General features: G+C 50.1%; 2 protein-coding genes across 7 annotated transcripts; one reads left to right on the forward strand and one right to left on the reverse strand.

The window, feature by feature from the left end:
* Positions 1 to 135: 135 nt before the first annotated feature.
* On the reverse strand, positions 136 to 10,337 carry LOC144144329 (uncharacterized). Of its 6 annotated transcripts, XR_013317217.1 has the most exons (5): positions 9,973 to 10,337; positions 7,774 to 8,124; positions 7,084 to 7,689; positions 1,502 to 1,760; positions 1,245 to 1,381 (listed from the first exon to the last, which is right to left on the reverse strand). XR_013317217.1 is itself a non-coding variant. In XM_077675727.1 (4 exons), exons 1-4 carry the CDS (start codon positions 10,009 to 10,011, stop codon positions 1,085 to 1,087), a joined length of 1,293 nt encoding a protein of 430 aa, XP_077531853.1. In that variant the 5' UTR covers positions 10,012 to 10,332; the 3' UTR covers positions 136 to 1,084. The 6 variants fall into 6 exon arrangements, 5 of the variants coding, with proteins under 5 accessions (XP_077531853.1, XP_077531857.1, XP_077531855.1 ...); XM_077675727.1 differs by lacking the exon at positions 1,502 to 1,760 and having other exon boundaries at positions 136 to 1,381; positions 9,973 to 10,332; XM_077675731.1 differs by lacking the exon at positions 1,502 to 1,760 and having other exon boundaries at positions 136 to 1,381; positions 10,120 to 10,331.
* Positions 10,338 to 11,049: 712 nt separating this feature from the next.
* On the forward strand, positions 11,050 to 13,861 carry Ida (anaphase promoting complex subunit 5 ida). Its single transcript, XM_077675725.1, has one exon. It carries the CDS (start codon positions 11,297 to 11,299, stop codon positions 13,454 to 13,456), a length of 2,160 nt encoding a protein of 719 aa, XP_077531851.1. The 5' UTR covers positions 11,050 to 11,296; the 3' UTR covers positions 13,457 to 13,861.
* The last annotated feature ends 3,900 nt before the right edge of the window (positions 13,862 to 17,761 follow it).

The following is a 17,761-nucleotide window of genomic DNA, read 5'->3' on the forward strand; positions in this document are numbered from 1 at the left end:
CCGAAACAGGTATTGAGCAACAGTAACCTTGCAACTCTAGCCGTAGAAAAATACGTTTTCAGTGAACTCTTCTATACAAAAATATTTCTATTTTAGGAACAGGAATGTAGGACCTACAGAAGCCTTTCTTCTCCCTTTTAGCAACAAACAAACTGTTACAAAAATAAGCTCCAGAGGATCCCTAAGCCTAGTAAGATGCAAAAGCGTTTCTTTTGGCTAAATTCGCCGACAAGTCTTATGCCAGCATTGATGCTGCGCCTCAACATTGGATTCATGCAGCTACCTGTTGCATAATCACCATCTATACTGCAGCCTGTACCAGAGGCTAAAGGCAAGAGCATAAACGCACTGCGGAACTCATCACAGTCAGTTGGAATAGAGCCACTTTGCTGTGGCAGGTCGGCCTTCAGTGGGTGTGTTTTGTGGATGCCGGTTGGGTGCGTGCTGTCGCCAGTCTAGCTAAGAAAACGAAATGCGATTTGGCTGTACTGTGCTGTTTGTTGTTGCCATGCTAAGAGGCACACTCTCCAGTGCTGCCAGTGCAGTGCAACCTCGTTAAATGGAATCTGTTTAAAGGAAACAGCTACAACAGCACTGTTTGGTGCTTCTTTTTAATAGACCTTTTCAGGTAGAAGTGCTCTCCCTGTTTTGTCTGGTTTCATTTAATGAGGTTGCACTCTGTACAAAAGTGCAGCACGTCACTCGATCGCCGCTTCAGGGTGGTGCACACCATACAAAGATGCACGTTCAAAATCTCGCGCAAACTGCAGCTTTTTACCTGAACAGCTATGGTGGATTGTAAGTGAAAAAATGCAGGCCTTGCTTTCTTGCCTGTATGCTGACACTTGCTTCTCTGTGCAGAACTTGGAAACATTTCACAGAAGCTAATACTTTCACCCCGCAAAAGCAGCAGCTTGCTCTGCCAAATTTGTGCTGCAACTTCCACAGAAAGGCCCTTGTACAAACCTGGCACAGTTATCTTGTGACATAACGCAACACCCTAACATCAACCTATTGTGAAAGAAAAAGAAAACATTGTTAGTATGCATAGCAGCAAGATCTGCACTAGAGCCCCCTCCGTTATTCAGTAAGAGCCCCGGCCCAACAGCTGCCACGTCACCAGCACGGCTGAAGGGGAGACGAACGCAGCTGCAGCCATCTCTTGACGCGCATTGTCGCCACCAATAACATCGCAGTCTGTCAGATTGAGCCTAGTAACACTGGTGCAACCAAGTGTGGCTTCAATGTCGGCCATCAGGGCATGCCTCCACCGAATCCTTGCCTTGTCAACTATGGCATCCAGTGTGTCATGCTCTCTGAGTAATGCACTACACTCGGCCATGACGTGTCTCCAATGAAGGCCCAATTTGTCAAGATGAACCTGTCCAAATGAGAAAAAGCGTGGTCCTTTTGTCAATATGCCCACAAGAAAATGCCAATACAGTAACATTTCGTTAGTTCATTTGATCCGAAGGTGTGGTCTTTTCAACGCTGCACGTACCTGAATGCAAAAATGTCTGGTAATTCATGCATGAGCACAAGCACACCAGTGCACAGTGTGTGTCGGGCTTGTCCAGGCCAAGCGAGTGCGCAGCTCAAGAGCAGGCAGGCAACATCTGCCAATATCGGCTGGGCTGGAGATGGCTAGCCATAGCACGTGCGCGGACCTCGGAGAGCCTCGAGCTGGTCGTCGTTTAGCATGGGCCACTATTTCGCAGACATGGCCACCCGCAAGGGCCACTCCTGTTCTGCAATGCCAGCTGTAAGCAGGGACATGGGAGATAAGCGCGGCGGTCGACTCGATGCATTATCAGCGCATCTAACCACAAAAAGAAGGTTTGACCAAGAGCACTGCAGGGCGTTCTTGTGTTCTTTTTGTTTTAGATGTGTGAGATTGAGAAGCTTATCACAGCTCGTTTTGTGCAATTGCACTGCATCAAAGGACACCTGTATCTGGCCTGTCACAACCCATTGCTTGCACTGTGGAAGACATTCGCCCCTCGTGGGTGGTGGTGTCCGCAAGCCAGACTGGCCCGTGTGAAAGGACAACCGGCCTGGCGCTGTGCGAGACTCCCGCACACGCAATGGAAAGAAATCTCCAACCCAGCAGCCACCAGCAGATGTCGCCAGCACCCTCCGGATCCGTGCGTTAGCATGCCCCAGCCAAGCCTGATGCGCACTGTACGCACACTGCCAAGCACGCTCGGACTGGTGGCCAAAGCCCTGTGGTGGCAGCTCTAACCCAGCACTGCAGCTGCAATACGCGGTGCACTATCTGCTGGTCCGTCTCGCAGTGCAAGTGCAGAGGCCAACAAATGGATGCCCCCACCTAGTGCAACCGACTTGGTGTCGGGCCGGACACCGCTGCACGGTACAAACTTTGCCCGGAGAAGTCGGATGCAAGCTCCGACTGATGCTTGACAAGTGCGTCGTGGCAGAACAACGATGCGCAGGCCTGAATCACTGATCACTGCCGCAGCCGGTGTAAGCAAGTGCTCTGGTACCCCTCACTTGTGTGCTACGTCAGTCAACATGCACTGCTTTATGGAGCACTGCGATTGTAATGGGCTTCCTTTAAGCCAACCAAATTTTTCGTCTGCCTTGAGTTTGAATTCATGAGACTCGACTGCACAAGGTTACTTAATTCAAGATGACTAACATTCTCATCAAGTTTCACATAAACCAGTCAATTTGCATATCTTTATTTCTCGTTCACAAAAGCAGGCAAGTTCAATCTTTAACACTTTCGTGACCGCGCCTGTTCCCACTGATAGAATGTCGTCGATGAACACAAATTTAAATTTTGGCCCTCCCTGAGCGCTTCTGGACAGCTAACGCTATCCAAAGGGTAAAAGAGGAAATATTTCATCAGTTTCGCCCTGTGTTGTACACGTTCCACTAAAATAGGATCGAAAGCTCGTTGCTCGTTCCTTCCCAATTTTGAAACGAGTTCTTGTTACAAGTTCCTATATTGATAAAGGAACGCGTTCCAGTTACACTTCGAACATTGTTACGGGCTGTTACATTAACGTTACATTTGATTTTTTTAATTAAAATGTGTTGCCGGATAATCTTGAGGCGAAATGAAGTGAGCAATTTAGCCCTCGCATTGAACTACGTACTATATGATACAAATATGAACACCTCCGGCAGCATATTATTTGGAAAAACAATCATAGACGAATTTTTTAGAGAGCACCAGACATATTCCAGACATGTTTAAAACTGCAAGTGTGGTGCTCGTCTATTACAACTGCAACACACGTGGTGCTTTCCACTTGTGTCTTCAAATGCGCAGTCAGGTGTGCAAATGAAGTTACTCACATGGACGAACATAAATGTCTTGCACAAAAAATCGCATCGAAAGGAACAATACACAGACGTTTCATGAATGCTGATTGAATATTACAGTATGAGTAAGAAAAGAAGGTCCAGAATACATATTCGCAACTTAGTAGACTCCTTTGTTCGAACTCAGAGAGACGAGCCCGTTTTTTTTTTTTTTTTTTTTTTGTCCACACTTTGTTGGTAATGTTTAAAAGCCGTTCCACTAAAGCTCTTAAGGGTTCTACCGTGTTATACGTGAGGATAAGTTGGTTCATTCTCTCAGGCTCAGGAGACTGCCTCCGTATGTGCTCATAGGCGTGTGCTAGCATACAACCCGCACTCTCCACGGAGAGTGGTTGTTTTGTGTATATTTGATTTGAAGGCCATTGAAACACTCTGTGGTGCCGTGCGCATAACTTTGACCGTTGTGGTTTGCTCCTTAAATTCTCGCAAGCACGAGCATCAGAACCAGTGCGTCAAAAACAGAGCTTCAGAGTGTTGCTTCGCCGGATTGAGACTTAATGGTCGCCTTTCTGCCGCACCCTTGTCTGCTGTAACTTTACACTACAGTTTTTAGGCTTGGCCTCCGGCATCTCGTTGTCGGGACGGAGGAACTCTGCGAATGGCAGCAGCCACCAGCTTAGGGTTACCAACGCTTCAATGAAGGAAGTCAGGACGGGGGAAGAGGGGGGGTGTACCCTAACAGCACTGGGAGGTAACGAAATGGGTTTTATTTATGGCGGTATTTTTCAGACGAATCCATTGTTTTATTATTGTTGCGGCCTCTTGAAGTGGTACTTCATCTGGCTACATGCTGCTCGCAACAATTGTTCTTGCTGGAGAATGTACTCGTGAATGTTGTCGCACTTCACGTGGAAGTTCAGCTTTACCTGAAGTGCAACTTTGCGCTAACTTGGTGTTACGAAGCGTGACGTGCCTTGTTCAGCGTCCTTTGGGTCGCAAAAAAAGTTCCTAACTGGGCGGTTCGGAACGAATCCGGGACATATAGCTATCCAGACAGGGATGGCACGGGACTTGGGACGTTGTATGAAAAGTCGGGACAGTCTCGCAGAATCCGGGACGGTTAGTAACCCTACTTGGGTATACGCTACTCGGCTCGCCATCACTTTCCGGCTGAAGCACTGGTCGGAACCAGCCCGTAACAATACACCACATTCGTTGTACTGCTATGATGCGAAGGAAAGGTGGCGCAATAACTACCAGCCAAATTTGAAAACCAATCATCAAAGCAAGCCTGTCAGTGGGCACATCACGAAACCAATGGTCCGCTCGGTGCGTAAGGAAGTTCACGGCGGCACGTGCGAGCCCCATGTTCGTGCCGTAGGACGAGAGAACGCCCAAGGCCAGATTTGGCTTGCAACTGTCGGGGATGGTTGCTGTTGCGCACGAAATGAAATAGCTCTCGCCTCGCTTTGGGCGGCAGCGGCAATATTTCAAGAATCTCAGGCTCAGAACTTCACGCCTTGTTTTTACACGCTATGAGCGCAACGCTGGCGACCCAGGTGTCCATTGACAGACAGCAGAAAAGTCTCGTACGGTCCCTTCGGTTGGCACGGCTGCGTGTACTGTAGATAACACGTGTGCGATGAACACGGTACAGTCGCATCTTCTCCTGCTCGGTTTTCGCGTTCCACTCTTATGCACAAAAGAAGAGGTTGCGGCTGATGACGAATCAAAGGGGCGCCGAAGCATCTGTCTCGTGCTCATGCGCATCTGCAGCTGACGTAGCGACAAGGCCGTGCGCACCCGGTGCAGCCTGCCCAACAGGCTGCAGTCCGCTGCGTGCTTATTCTTCTGTCTTTGACCTTCGAGGAAGCACTATCTGCGGAAGGGCGGGCAATTGGGCAGCTTATAGGAAGTTAAACACATTACTGGCCTGTGGCTTTTTGTTCTAGCCTCAGCGCCGTAAAGCCTTGGCATCAAAAACAGCCAAATCCTAGCGATGAAACGTTTCCAGAAGGAACGCCGTTCCCTCTGCCATTCCTTTGTAAACGTAACGAGTTACCGTTACAGTTCCACTCTTAATGGAACGGTGGCGTTCCTCCGTTCCTGACAAAAGTAACTAGTTCCAGGAACACCGTTCCTTGGAACGCCGTTGCGCACAACACTGGTTGTGCGCAACCAGTGTTGTTGTGCGCAACAAAGGTTGTGCGCAACAAAAATCCCCCCTGGCGGGGGGATTTTTAAAGGCATCGATTCAGTCAGCCGATGCTCCACGGTAACGGTGAATTTCGACGAATTTCGATGAATCCGAGCTGTAATCTCTGGATGATGGTAGCAGCACAGACACGGAATATGACTTCGATTCATCAGACTTCAGTACAGACAGCGAAAAGCACCAAATCGCCCCAGAACATCAGCAGGTATCCGCCGGTAACCTTCTGTTTCTCCTCCAGCCGTCTTACCGCTGTCGCTCGTTGATGAAAACATATCCGGCCTGTCCTAAAGGTCACAGCTCTTATCTGAAGGGTGTCAACTTCATTTGGGTGAGACCACTTGGAGCCGGCTGCACAAGGAGTGGAGCGAGCCTTTGTTTCACCGTGTCGAGAGACTGCTTTGCACAGTGGCATGATAGGACTTAGTACTTGTATGTATGTAAATAACTTTCATACTTACAGGGATTATATTTCCAGTATTCGTAATAAATCTGTTGTTCTAAACTGTTACTGTTGGACAGACCTATCCTTCTTCTATCATTTCATACCTTGCACTTCAGCATCAGTCATTTTCTGTGGAAGGAAAAACATATTTCCTGGAAAACCCAAAAACAAACGATTATTCCGTGGTCACGAAAGTGTTAAAGGGGTACTAAAGAGTGAATAACTTCTCAACACAAAGACGATGCCGAAAGGTGCCCACAGGGAGCCACACTGGCTCACCCTCCAGCCCTGCCCCTGACCAAGTGCTTGCGTGCGATGCTGTCACCTGGGAAAATGTGTGGAGAGGTTGGCAGGTTGCTGTCAACCAAGTTTCCAGCCACCCCAGCAAGTGGCTGACTGCACCAATAACCTCGGAGTTCAGCCACTGGCTGTCATGTGTACGTGTGAACTGGCAGTAAGTACGTACGGTAGCCCTTGCATTCACCGGCAGTGAATGTTTGCACCCAGAGGTGAAGCATATCACCAGAAGCAACACTGTAATGTGGCTACAATCTGTGGAAGTGAGGCAGCTTAAACATAATAGGGTGGCTCAGGAGAGGTATGGTTCTCAGTAATCATTCGCTCAGTAGGATTGTTTACAGATGTATTCATTTGACACTTGTATGCCTTCATCTCACTCTTTTAATTCAGAGAACTGCTCAGGGAAGCTTTGCCAATACCATTTCGCAATTCATGTTATGTGACATCTGATGGAGGTGAAAAGTGAAAGCGCCTGTGTGTTTTGGCGCACGTTAAAGATCCCCAGGTGGTCAAAATTAATCCGGAGCCCTCCACTACAGCACGCCTCATCGCCTGTGTAGCGTTGGCACGTTAAACCCCACAAACAATGAATGTTTTGTGACGCCACAAATTGTAGTGGCCAAAATCGGTGGCAATAGCCATATTCACTCTTTTGGCAATTTCTCCATTCCTAAACACATACCGCTCCTACGAGTGGTATACTTGTACTGGCATGCTGTAATCTACCAATATGTGCCAACTTTTTTCACACCTCAGTTCCCTTTAAACAAGAAATGGAATGCACGTAATGGAAGCTCCCTTTGAAAGCTGGCCCCCATGTAAGTGGCCTCCTCACCTGCCAAGTGGCCAGGTCAGGCCATCCCTGTTCAGCCATGCTGAAGACCGCGTGGGCAATGGGACACGACGGCCACCGCGCACGCACCTCCAGCAGGTGGCGGCTGAAGGTGCGCTCCAAGGCTGCACAGGCCTGTCCCACGAGGCTCGCCATCCATGCCAGCGCCTGGTGCCTGGCCAGGCCTGCCTCTTCCACGTGCTTCCCCAGCACGTAGGAGACGCAAGTCACCAGTCCGTCGACGCCCGAAGACTCGGCGGAGTACCCGGGCTCGGAGGGGCACGCCAGCAACGGGCAAGTGCTCCCCGAGGGACCCGACGGGAACAGCTCCTGGGTCCAGGCTGCCCCCACTGAGGTGCCGACGTGCGCGATGTAGTAGCGGGGGTCAATGTTGGGCTGCTTCCGGCCACGGAGGTCGCCCTCTCGCGCCCGGCCCAGGGCTGCCAGTTTCGAGACGCACTGTTGACTCAGCTGCGCATTTCTGTCGTGGAAGCGCACGGCTGGGTTCTGCCGCCGGTACAGGGCCACATCGTACAGCCAGCGGCGGAGCAGCACGAACGGCGACACCCGCTCGTCGACAGCCCTGTAGGTGTAGCTCAGCATGGCCACCTGCAAAGAAGCCCGAGGCAGGAAACGCGCAGGTCGACTACTGAATCCCTGGGCTACTGAGTGTGCGAAAGGTGGCCGACGCACCTTGCAGGCGAAGCGAGCCCCGTCAATCCTCTCCCAGGTCTCCCCGCTGTCGAAGCTGCACCGGTCCAGCGTGGCCTTCTGCCGGGCGGCACAGCGCCTGAGGAGCCGCAGCAGCCACTGCTTGGGGTGCTCGGGTGGAGGGCAGGGGGGCAGGGGGGGCAGGCAGTGCCACATGCCCCGGCACCAGGACAGGGCCAGGCGGGTCCACAGGGACTCGCTCGACGTCAGCCGGTGCAGGCGGCGGCAGGTGGCGCCCAGGCTGAGCACGTCAAACGGCTCCCCCAGATGCAGGCACACCAGGTGCAGAGCCAGGTCCGGCAGGCACAGCAGGGACGGCCGCTCACTCATTGCCTGCCGCACCACGTCACAGGGGGCCCATGCACGGACAAACGAAAACTTCACAATGGTGGCGACACGCCTGGTTCCAGCGATCAACGTCTCTCAACCACAGTTTCATCCTTTGGCCAAGGTCAAAAAGCGTGCTCGCCACTGCAGAAGCTCACCACAACATGTGACGCACTCTTGGTTCCAGTAAAAACATGGTTGTACGTAAGCGCCTCTGCCAGTTTCATCCTGCTCAATGCATGTACCTTCCAGGCAAGGCAAGGCAGCCATTGGAGATGCATCACTCACACACAGATGGACACTCAACATTCTTTTGCAAAAGGTAAAACGCTTTCATCTACAAAACAACACATTCCGTGATGCAGCCTCACAGAGGAAAGGACTTTTTTTTTTTTTTTCACGCACAGGCAACACCAGCAATTGTGTAAAGAGTGAGCATTCCAAACAAGGCAACCAAGCATATCTGATGTTACTCCAGGTACATCCACTAAAACCTCAATGTTCTATGCAATGCAATTAACCTAATGTTGCAATCTGTGCATGCCCATCTTCGCACAATTAATCTTTTAGCAGAAAGTAATGACACTCTGTGTGCATCCAGACTCATAAGAATGGAATTGCACACGCTGCTTAATTAAGGATACTGCACCCCTGTAAATCCCACATGACAGACACTTGTGGAAAGAGTCTCCTTGCCTCATCTGCAGTTTCGTTACCAGAAATTTTCACTCTTGTGAAAGGTTATCCTGCACGTGCGTCATGTGCACGTCCTCCAAAGTTAAGCGGCTTGAGGCTAGGCGTGCTGTTAAAGTTGCGAGACCATCTGAGAATTGGGAGCTTTTCTTGCACATTTTCTCCACCGTCCTTCAGTAGATCCACAGTTATGCCTCCTCCTGTGCAGCGTTCTCGCTGCTCATGCCCTTCAGCGTGCACTTCTACCTCATCTTGACTGCTGGGACTTCATGACATTAAGCTTATTCCTGGCAGTACTGTCTCCATACACAACGCTCCTAGTGCACGACTGGGCATAAAATTTTTCAGGTACTTAGTCTTGTCCATGTTGTGCATAATGTAACCTTTCATCTCTGAGTGCACACATTATATCTTTGCGAACTGACTGCTGCTTCCTAGTTGCCTTTTAAGCTCCTGCTTGTTTTTAACGTTTCCAATTTTTGGCATCTTGTAGGAATGCATGTCACTAACATTTCTTCACTAATTTCGACCACTCTTCCAATGCGATTCGCTTTTCCATTTTCTACACTTTCGTCTTCCTATATTTTACAATAAAGTCTTTAGTTTACCGAGATAGTTTACCATTCCCTGTACTACGTTCAAATCCTCCAACAGCTACTGCTGGCTTCATCATTGTCGTCATTAGGTTGTCATTCACGCAATTTTCTTTCACGGGTTGAGATCGCCAGTTCGTCCTGAAGCGGCAGTGCAACGCTCTGTCTCTGGAAGTCTTTTTCCTTTTTCTAGTTAGTTTTATCGTTTCCCTTCTCAGGTGTTGCCTCGTTCTGCTACTTGCCATCCTGTAGTCTTGCCCATGGCACCTCAATATTCTACGCACCTAAAATTAGGTCAAATTTAGTTTTAGTTCGACCATTTTGGGTCCTGTCGTAGTCGTCGTAAGTAGTAACGCGTGTCTAAACGCTTTCTTTTTTTTTTTCACCTCGGCAAACACACCGCTGCAAACAACGAAAAGGGCACGTTTTCACAAAATTGCGCCAATTCAAATAAGAATCAGTGAATCACGCAGAAAGAAATCCTTGCGCAATGAGCCCCTACCACGGATGCGCGGTGTGCGGCAGACGTGGTTTCACCAGAACTTGGATGACAAGCGAATTAACGCACAGCAAAATGATGTAGCTGTTTGTTAACGGTACCAATCATTTGGGTGGAATAGGAACACTTGTAGGACGCCAAACTTTCACTTGTCCACTTACGCGCTTACGCCACTTACGCTGCTCACTGTCTCACTCTGTGCACTTGTTTACGCACGTGAGCATGACGCAGGATGGGGGTGAGCTTGCCAGTCCTGAGGCAGTTCGTGGCAAAAAGTTTCTCGTTTGCTTACAGTTCGTGGGCTGCAAGGAACTGTTCTTGCAATAAAAAAATTATCGTAAATGAAACAACGGAGCTGCTCTGGAGCAGTTCAGAGTGTTCAGAGCAGTCCTGAATCGAGCAAGTATTCAGCGCTCTTCTCATGCTGAACTAAACCAAACGGAAGGCATTTAAAAAAAAAAAAAAACAGCACGTAAACGTTATTAAAAATTATTGTGTGCTTCACCTAGTACTTGTTCAGCAAAATTTGTAAAATATCTTTTTGTAAAAAAAAAAAAATGACTGATGCATATGTGACGTCATTGGTAACATAACGGGCTTCCTCGTCTGAGAACAGTCCTCGGACTGCCCTCGGACCAAAAGTTTTATAGGACTAAATAGAAAAAATCAAGCGCCTGGCCGCGTCCCGGCATAGAGGAAGAAAAATTTGTCTCGGGCATTCCGTGGATGATCTATATGGATTATCTCCAGATTATCTCTATGGATAATCGAGGATAGAGTAATGTTTTTGGCTTGGATTCGTTGCATTCGCCCCTGGAAATTTGGCTAGTTCATCCGTCTAATCACAATACTACTCTACTCGATAGAGTTTCTCAATATTACCTGAGAAACTCTATGCTCTACTTTTCTGATCGTCTGATCGCAGAGTGCAGCTGTGCAGAGTGCACAGCTAAAAGCGGCGTGCAAGCAGACGACGCTGATTTTTTTACTTTTAGTTGGTAAACAAACAATTCAGGCGCAAAAAAGTAAGTGAAGAAATATTTTTTTAATAAAAAATTATTAGAACATCAATTTTATTTGTGGAAATGCCTCAATCGCAAACGTGGTGAGTGCGCTGCATGAACTGAAAGGGCGCCACGGTGCCACGGTCGACCACTGGGCTGTTTTTCGCGCGCTGCAAAATCATCCCTGTTCTGGTTCTGTGGCGCTGCGGCGACGAACCGTCAACACCATTGTAAGTAACGTTGTAATGCAAAACCAAAATGGTCCGGACAGAGGCACTATAGTTACATGGTTACATATCCGCCGGGTGGTAGCAAAACTTCGCAGACAAGGTAGAAAATATGGAATCGTTGCTTTTGTAAGGACGTCGTAAGGCAAGGAAAAGTGCACGATGCCGGCTACGAGTATGGACAGCGGGCAGTGGACACCAGCAGTGTTCACCAATCCTCCGAAAGACTCCATCACGGGTCACAAACTCGCGCTTCTGGCGCTAATTTCCGAGTACTGTCGCGTGAAGACTGGGCGGCATGTCCAGCCAGACGTGGAACCGTGGGCGCACACAACTCAGCAGTCGCGGGACTTCGCTATTCTCTCGCTGAAGCTTCTCCAGAGCCCCGACATCACCCTCAGCGAGCTGCTGGCCGCGTTGCGTCCAGTGCTGCACCCGAGAACGTTGGAGCTGTTCACCACGGAGCTGACCGCGATCCGCGACGCCGGTGTGGCAGGCATCATGGACTACGCGCCCAACTTTGACAACCTGCTCGCCGACCCGGCCACGCGCGCAGTGCTGCACAAGAGCAGCGTGCTGGGCCTCTTCGTGCGGCGCATGCTGCTGGCGCTGGACAAGCTGAATTTCAGCGGCCTCGCCCGGCTGCACAGGTGCTTCGCCGCGTACTTCGACCACGCGATGCGGCCCCCCGCCCTCGGGCCGGGACGGCTGGCCGCCACGCAGCGCCAGTCGGACCTGTTCCTGGCCCAGCAGGTGATGCTGATGCAGCTCAACCAGAAGGCCGCGCTGGCGCCGCCGCAGCTGCAGCGCCGCGTCAGCGAGCTCCTGGCCAGCGACCTGGTGGAGGCGCACTACCTCAGCTTCCTCAACTGCCTCGCCGTGCGCGAGTACAGCGGCGCCGACGACAGCCTGCGGCACCACTTCGACCGGACGGCGGATGCGAAGGCCGAGGACGCGACGCGGAGCCTGCGCCACGCCTCGCACAACCTGGCCACGCTGCACTCGCGGATGGGCCACCCGGCCGAGGCCCTGGTGGCCGTGCGCGAGGCGGTCACCCTGGCGCAGGACGCGGCCGACGCGGGCTTCCTGCAGCACGCGCTCGCCTTCCTGTGCCGGCTGCAGGGCGGCCGCTGCGACCCATCCCGGCTGCGCTGCCTCGTCACGCGCGCCTCGGAGCTGGGCCTGCACGGCGTGGCCTCGCTGGGCATCCAGGCGCTGGCCCGCGTCGAGGGGGAGGCCGGCGTGGCGCCCGGCGCGGTGCTCGAGCTGCTGGCCAAGAGCGACCTGCTCAACTGCCAGCACACGCTGGCCGAGCCGGCCGGCACTGCCCTCGCGCAGCGGGCGGCCCTGTGGGGCTTCTACGGCTGGCACGGCGTGGCGCAGCTGCAGGCGCAGTGGCTGCTGCACGCCGCCCGGGGGGACCCCCTGCGGGCGTCGGGCGTGCAGCCCGCGGGCGAAGTGACGGCCCTGGCCCTGCGCAACCTCGCCCTGGCCCTGACCTGGCAGGGCCACTACCAGAGCGCCCGGCACGTGCTCAGCTTCGCCAAGTCGCTCTTCCCGCCCTACTCGGACTCGTACCGCGTGCTCAAGCTGTGCCACCTCACCACCGGTCTCCACGTGGCCCTGTGCAGGGCGGACTGGCCCCTGGTGGAGAGGGCGGCCTCGGGCATGCGGGTGCTGGACCGCTACGAGGGCGACCTCTGCAGGGCCCGCTCCCTCCTGTGGCAGGGCCACTTCACGGCAGCGGTGGACCTGGTGGATACGCTGTTCCGCGACTGCTCGGACCCCGCTAAGGGCTTCGTGGGCACGCTGCCGCACTTCCAGGGCCGGCTGTACCTGTTGAAGGCCGAGACCTTCATCGAAGCTGCACAGCCAGTGCTGGCGATTCCCATCCTCTGCAGGGGCCTCAATCATGCGGAGAAGCACCACTTGGCCTACATACGCGCCGTGCTGTGTGTGCTGATGGCAGAGGTGCAGTTCCAGATCGGCCTCCCGGGGCACGCGAGCTTGCTGCTCGAGGAAGTGGTCACGCACATTCTGTCGCAGGGAAACTGTGCAGATATCGGGCAACTGCACCTGCTGCTCGCAAAGTGTGCGTACTCTAGCAAGGGCAAGCAAGCTGCTGGTGAAGCCATTAGACTGGCCACGTTGGCCCTGGACATGTTCTCCAAGGTGCACCTGAAAAAGGGGATCAGAGATGCCGCCTACTGGCTGGCTCTCACCTGCAATGCAGTCGGCCGGGAGGAGCAGCGAAATGCAGCAGCCCGGCAGTTTCGTCAGGTCGACGAAGAAATGGCTGAAAAGTTGTTGTACGTTGTGTAACATCGTGCCGTATGTTATGCGTCAGGCACACTGTTGACGTGGCTGGAATGAACCGTAGCAATCGGGCGTGCAGGTAGCGAACAACGGCAAATCGCAGATTCCCCCGATTTTGTCAGTTTGTGAAAAATAGCTGAACACCGTTGCTCCTTTTCCATGAAGTCTCGTCCTTGGTGCTGACATGCATGTTGGTTTTGACAGGTGAGACTGACCTGGGAGCATTGTGAGAAGAATGCTCAGTGCTGTTTCATCAAAATAGGGGGCTCCTTAACAGATTGCACTCATGTCCACTGCTTCATGAATCCTTTTCGTGGGAACTTCAGAAAGCAAACTTTGAAGTTTGATATCTCTTCTGGCGTGCATTTTTGTTTGTCTACAAACTAAGTAAACCTTTTGTCCATGTTTTCATTGTGCTATCACTGTCATAACGATGTATTCCTGCCAAAGGTTTACCTTGTCAAAAATAGTCTAATCTACTTATTTGAACTTGTTCAAGTAGAACATGCTGTATTCAGACTGGGGATATGCTCTGGTAACCTTTTCCATTAAAGGTACAGTAAGGTACAAAGTAAGCTGGCTTATATCAGTAGATGTGCCAAGAACACAAATATATACTGGCACCAGCAGTTTAATTTAAATGGGAGAGACGCCAAAACTGGGAGGACAGGCATTGCTTTTTTTTTTTTTTCAAAGGGTGCGGCATGCCTTTTTAAATTATAACAAGCAGGGAGCCATGCTTGGTAAGCATTGTTTCAATTTATTCTTTATTCAACGTATACCTGCAGCACCCGAAGGCGTTATAGCAGGGGGGTTACAGGTTCGAAAAAAAGTTTTCATTCACAGCAGACACTTGTACATTGGAGAGCCCATTCCACTCGTGTATCGTTTTGACAAAGAATTTGCAAAAATTCCAGTCCTGGGACGGTATTCCCTGAGTTTAAAGGAATGATCAATTCTATTTGACAAATAATATGGCACCTGCAAATACGTATATCCTTGTTGATTCCAGTTTTATTATTAAATATTAAATATAGAAGTTTTAATCGCAATTTTCTTCTACGTGATGAAAGCAGCTCCCAATGCAATTCTTGCTTCATAGCGGTATAGCTTTCCTGCCATTGATACCATCCCAGGATGAACCTTGCTGCCCTGTTGTGTATTTTTTCTATCTTATCACTGAGAGATACCTGCACCGGATCCACGGCAGCGCAGGCGTATTCTAAGTCTGGTCGTACACACATCAAATACGCACATTCTTTAAGTCACTGATGCGAACATCTTAAGTTACGCTGAATAAAGTTTAACACTCTCGCAGCTTTCGCGACAACATAATCCACGTACATTCCATGAACAGTCAGAAGAAAAGAAAACACCCAGGTATTTGTAAGTTGTCTTCGTGGTAACTGGCACACCATTTATACAGTATCCATATTCGATCTCCTTTTTCTTCTTTGAAAAACAAAGGTTAACGCACTTATTAAAATTCCAAGACATTTTCCACGTACACCAGTCATGAATGCGCACCAAGTCGTTTTGAAGTTGGGAGGCATCCTGCTCGCTCTTAATTTTCCGGTAGACTATACAATCATTGGCAAAAAGCCGGATAGACGATGAGATACCAACCGAAATATCGTTGATATAAACTAAAAACAACAAAGGACCTAAAACAGAGCCCTGTGGCACACCTGATGTCACGTCAACATAATTGGATGCTTTTCCATTCAAAACAACACCCTGGCGACGATGCTTTAAATAATTTTCGATCCAGATTATCACATTTAGGTCTAAATTAAATGACGTAAGTTTGTGCAAAAGGAGACCACGCTAAGCCGAATCAAAAGCTTTTGGTGACAATTTGGTGGTTTTCATCAAATTCCTTGGTGCAAAAAAGTTGCCAAAAAATTTACACGGGTAAGCAAAAAAGCCATTGTCTCTAACTTCCAGTTGGCGTACAGTGGGCCAAAAGGAAAGGTGATCATCGGAGTGCATGGCCTTTGATGCCCAGGAGCACTCTTTCAGTGCAACAGTGGAGCCTTTGGGGCGTGGCCACAAGCACTGAGGAAGGGCGTGTAATTGTACCCTAACAGTGCAGTGCGTCTTCCCAACTCAAGACGGTGGAGTCAGATGGTGCATCCTGTATCAAAAGCCATGCATGCATTTATAGGGCCACTTAAATTTTTGGGTGACTGTATTGGGGACATATGCAGAAAAGTTGCATGATTTCTTTTCAATACAGGAGTGCCAGGACGCAGGAGTGCCAGAGCCAAAAACATAAAATGTCTGCCCGGCCGAATAGCAGGTTTGTCTGCCGTAAATGAATGGTTCGTGCGTGTGTGGTGCCTGTGGGATGTGAGCATCTCTCCTCTGAGGAGTTTCAGCATTCGTGGGACCAGGCATTTACAGAGTCCACGTCACCACACGTATGATGTGTGGATTTTTGCTGTCGCACTTTTCAGTAGCCAATTGAAACCAAGCTTGTACAGTGAGTTTATATAGCCAACACTTCAATTTGTGAAGAGAGCATTTGTGTGTATGATGTCTGGCTGACGCAGCTGCAGCTGACATGTCGCAGTATTGAATGGCAGTGCGTGCCAAGCATAATTGGGCGTAACTTCTAGGCATATTCACAGAATCTTTCATGTTTTATTTTTGTTTAATGGCCATACCATCGTTCCCTCAAGCGGTGGAAGACACTTATGTAGCTCAGCACAGACGGGCACAGGGTTCTCCATTCCCCATTTGGGGGAAGAGTTTCAATGTACTGCAACCTCTTAACTTTAAATCATTCAAATAATTTGGTAAATTGTCGTATTACTTTTTATGTCTTTATGGATAATAACTAAATGACAATCTGTTTTCTTTATTGTCAAAAAATTTTATGTGGCTTTTTCTTGCTCTGCTTGACACATGTGACTTACGTACGCTGGACGCCAAAAACAGGAAATGCCTTTTTTTTGTTGATAAGGTTTCTGTTAATCAGGACACCTGTTTGAATGGTATTCGCCACATTTTTGGGTGCCTCCGATGATAAAATGTAATTTTGATCTTTCAAGTTTTCAGCGGATGCACTGTTAATAAACTGCCTTCATTGAAAAGTTGGTCGGATACAAAAGAAATTAAGCTTTACAGCGGAAGTGATGACATGCTTCTCTCATGACCTTTGGTCTCAATGGCCTTTGGTCCCTTGCTTTCTAGCAGTAGTGGGGGGAAGTGCACGTACAATTTTTCGAATGCAACACGAGGGGTCCTCGGCTTGCAGTACCATCCCCCTGCAATTTAAACAGTGGTGGTGTAGGTCAGAGTGAATAAAGCTGAGGGGCAGACTTGGCCGCCCCTTGAATAATTATGGTTGACAGTCGCCTCCCCCCCCCGCCTGTCCACATGCCTACAAAGCATGTTCCAGAAACAGCTATATTAGTGTGAGCATGTGAGCATTTGAACTTGCCAGTTCAAAAACACCACTAGCCTAAGAAACTATTTTGGCTTAGGGGCATAGCCAGAGGGGTGTTTCGGTGTCAGAACAATTTCCTGAGCACCGCATCCCTTTTTCCCCCTTCCCTTTGCCCTTTTTTCGTCCATAATATTTACACACCGCATTCATGTAGCAAAATGTACAAAAATAACAGTAGTGTGGGTTTATTAAAGCTGAAAAAGGACTTTTTGGGCACAGGACCCCTTTGTTTTTTGTTTGTCTTTACCGGCAGGGTATAACGTCCCCCCAAAATATTTCCAGTTACGCCTTTGTATGCTTATATGCAGCTCGTACTAACGCGCAAGATGTAGAGGTAGTGAAGCTGTACGCAACCTTTACGACCATCACGAAGGTTTAAGTCCATGATTGCAGCTGATTTGCTTCTTCTTCGCTGCCGCAACGACCTTTACTTTTTTGGAAGCGGTAATCATTGGTCATCACCTTGGAAAGGCGTACGCTACGACGTGTTTTTCTCATTCTGAGCAAGTGTTGCCACGATTACTGAGAACACTGGAGGCTTTCTTGTTCTAAAGGAGTGTCGCCACGATCACAGCAAACACGAGTTTTTTTTTGCCAATTTCCAGAAGTGGGTATGCTTGGCTTGACAAACGTGCGCCGGGGACGCTGGGCGGTCTCCGCGAGGCACGAGCGCTTTTTTTAGCTGCCGGGCGTTCGCCGCAATCTTGGCCACTCTTCGCAAGTGGGTATGCTTGGCTTGACAAACGTGCGCCGGGGACGCTGGGCGGTCTCCGCGAGGCACGAGCGCTTTTTTTAGCTGCCGGGCGTTCGCCGCAATCTTGGCCACTCTTCGCAAGTGGGTATGCTTGGCTTGACAA

Source organism: Haemaphysalis longicornis, unplaced genomic scaffold (genome assembly GCF_048455015.1).
Source record: "Haemaphysalis longicornis isolate Haplotype H1 unplaced genomic scaffold, Haemaphysalis longicornis Haplotype H1 scaffold_7, whole genome shotgun sequence".
In the NCBI taxonomy this organism is placed as follows: domain Eukaryota; kingdom Metazoa; phylum Arthropoda; class Arachnida; order Ixodida; family Ixodidae; genus Haemaphysalis; species Haemaphysalis longicornis.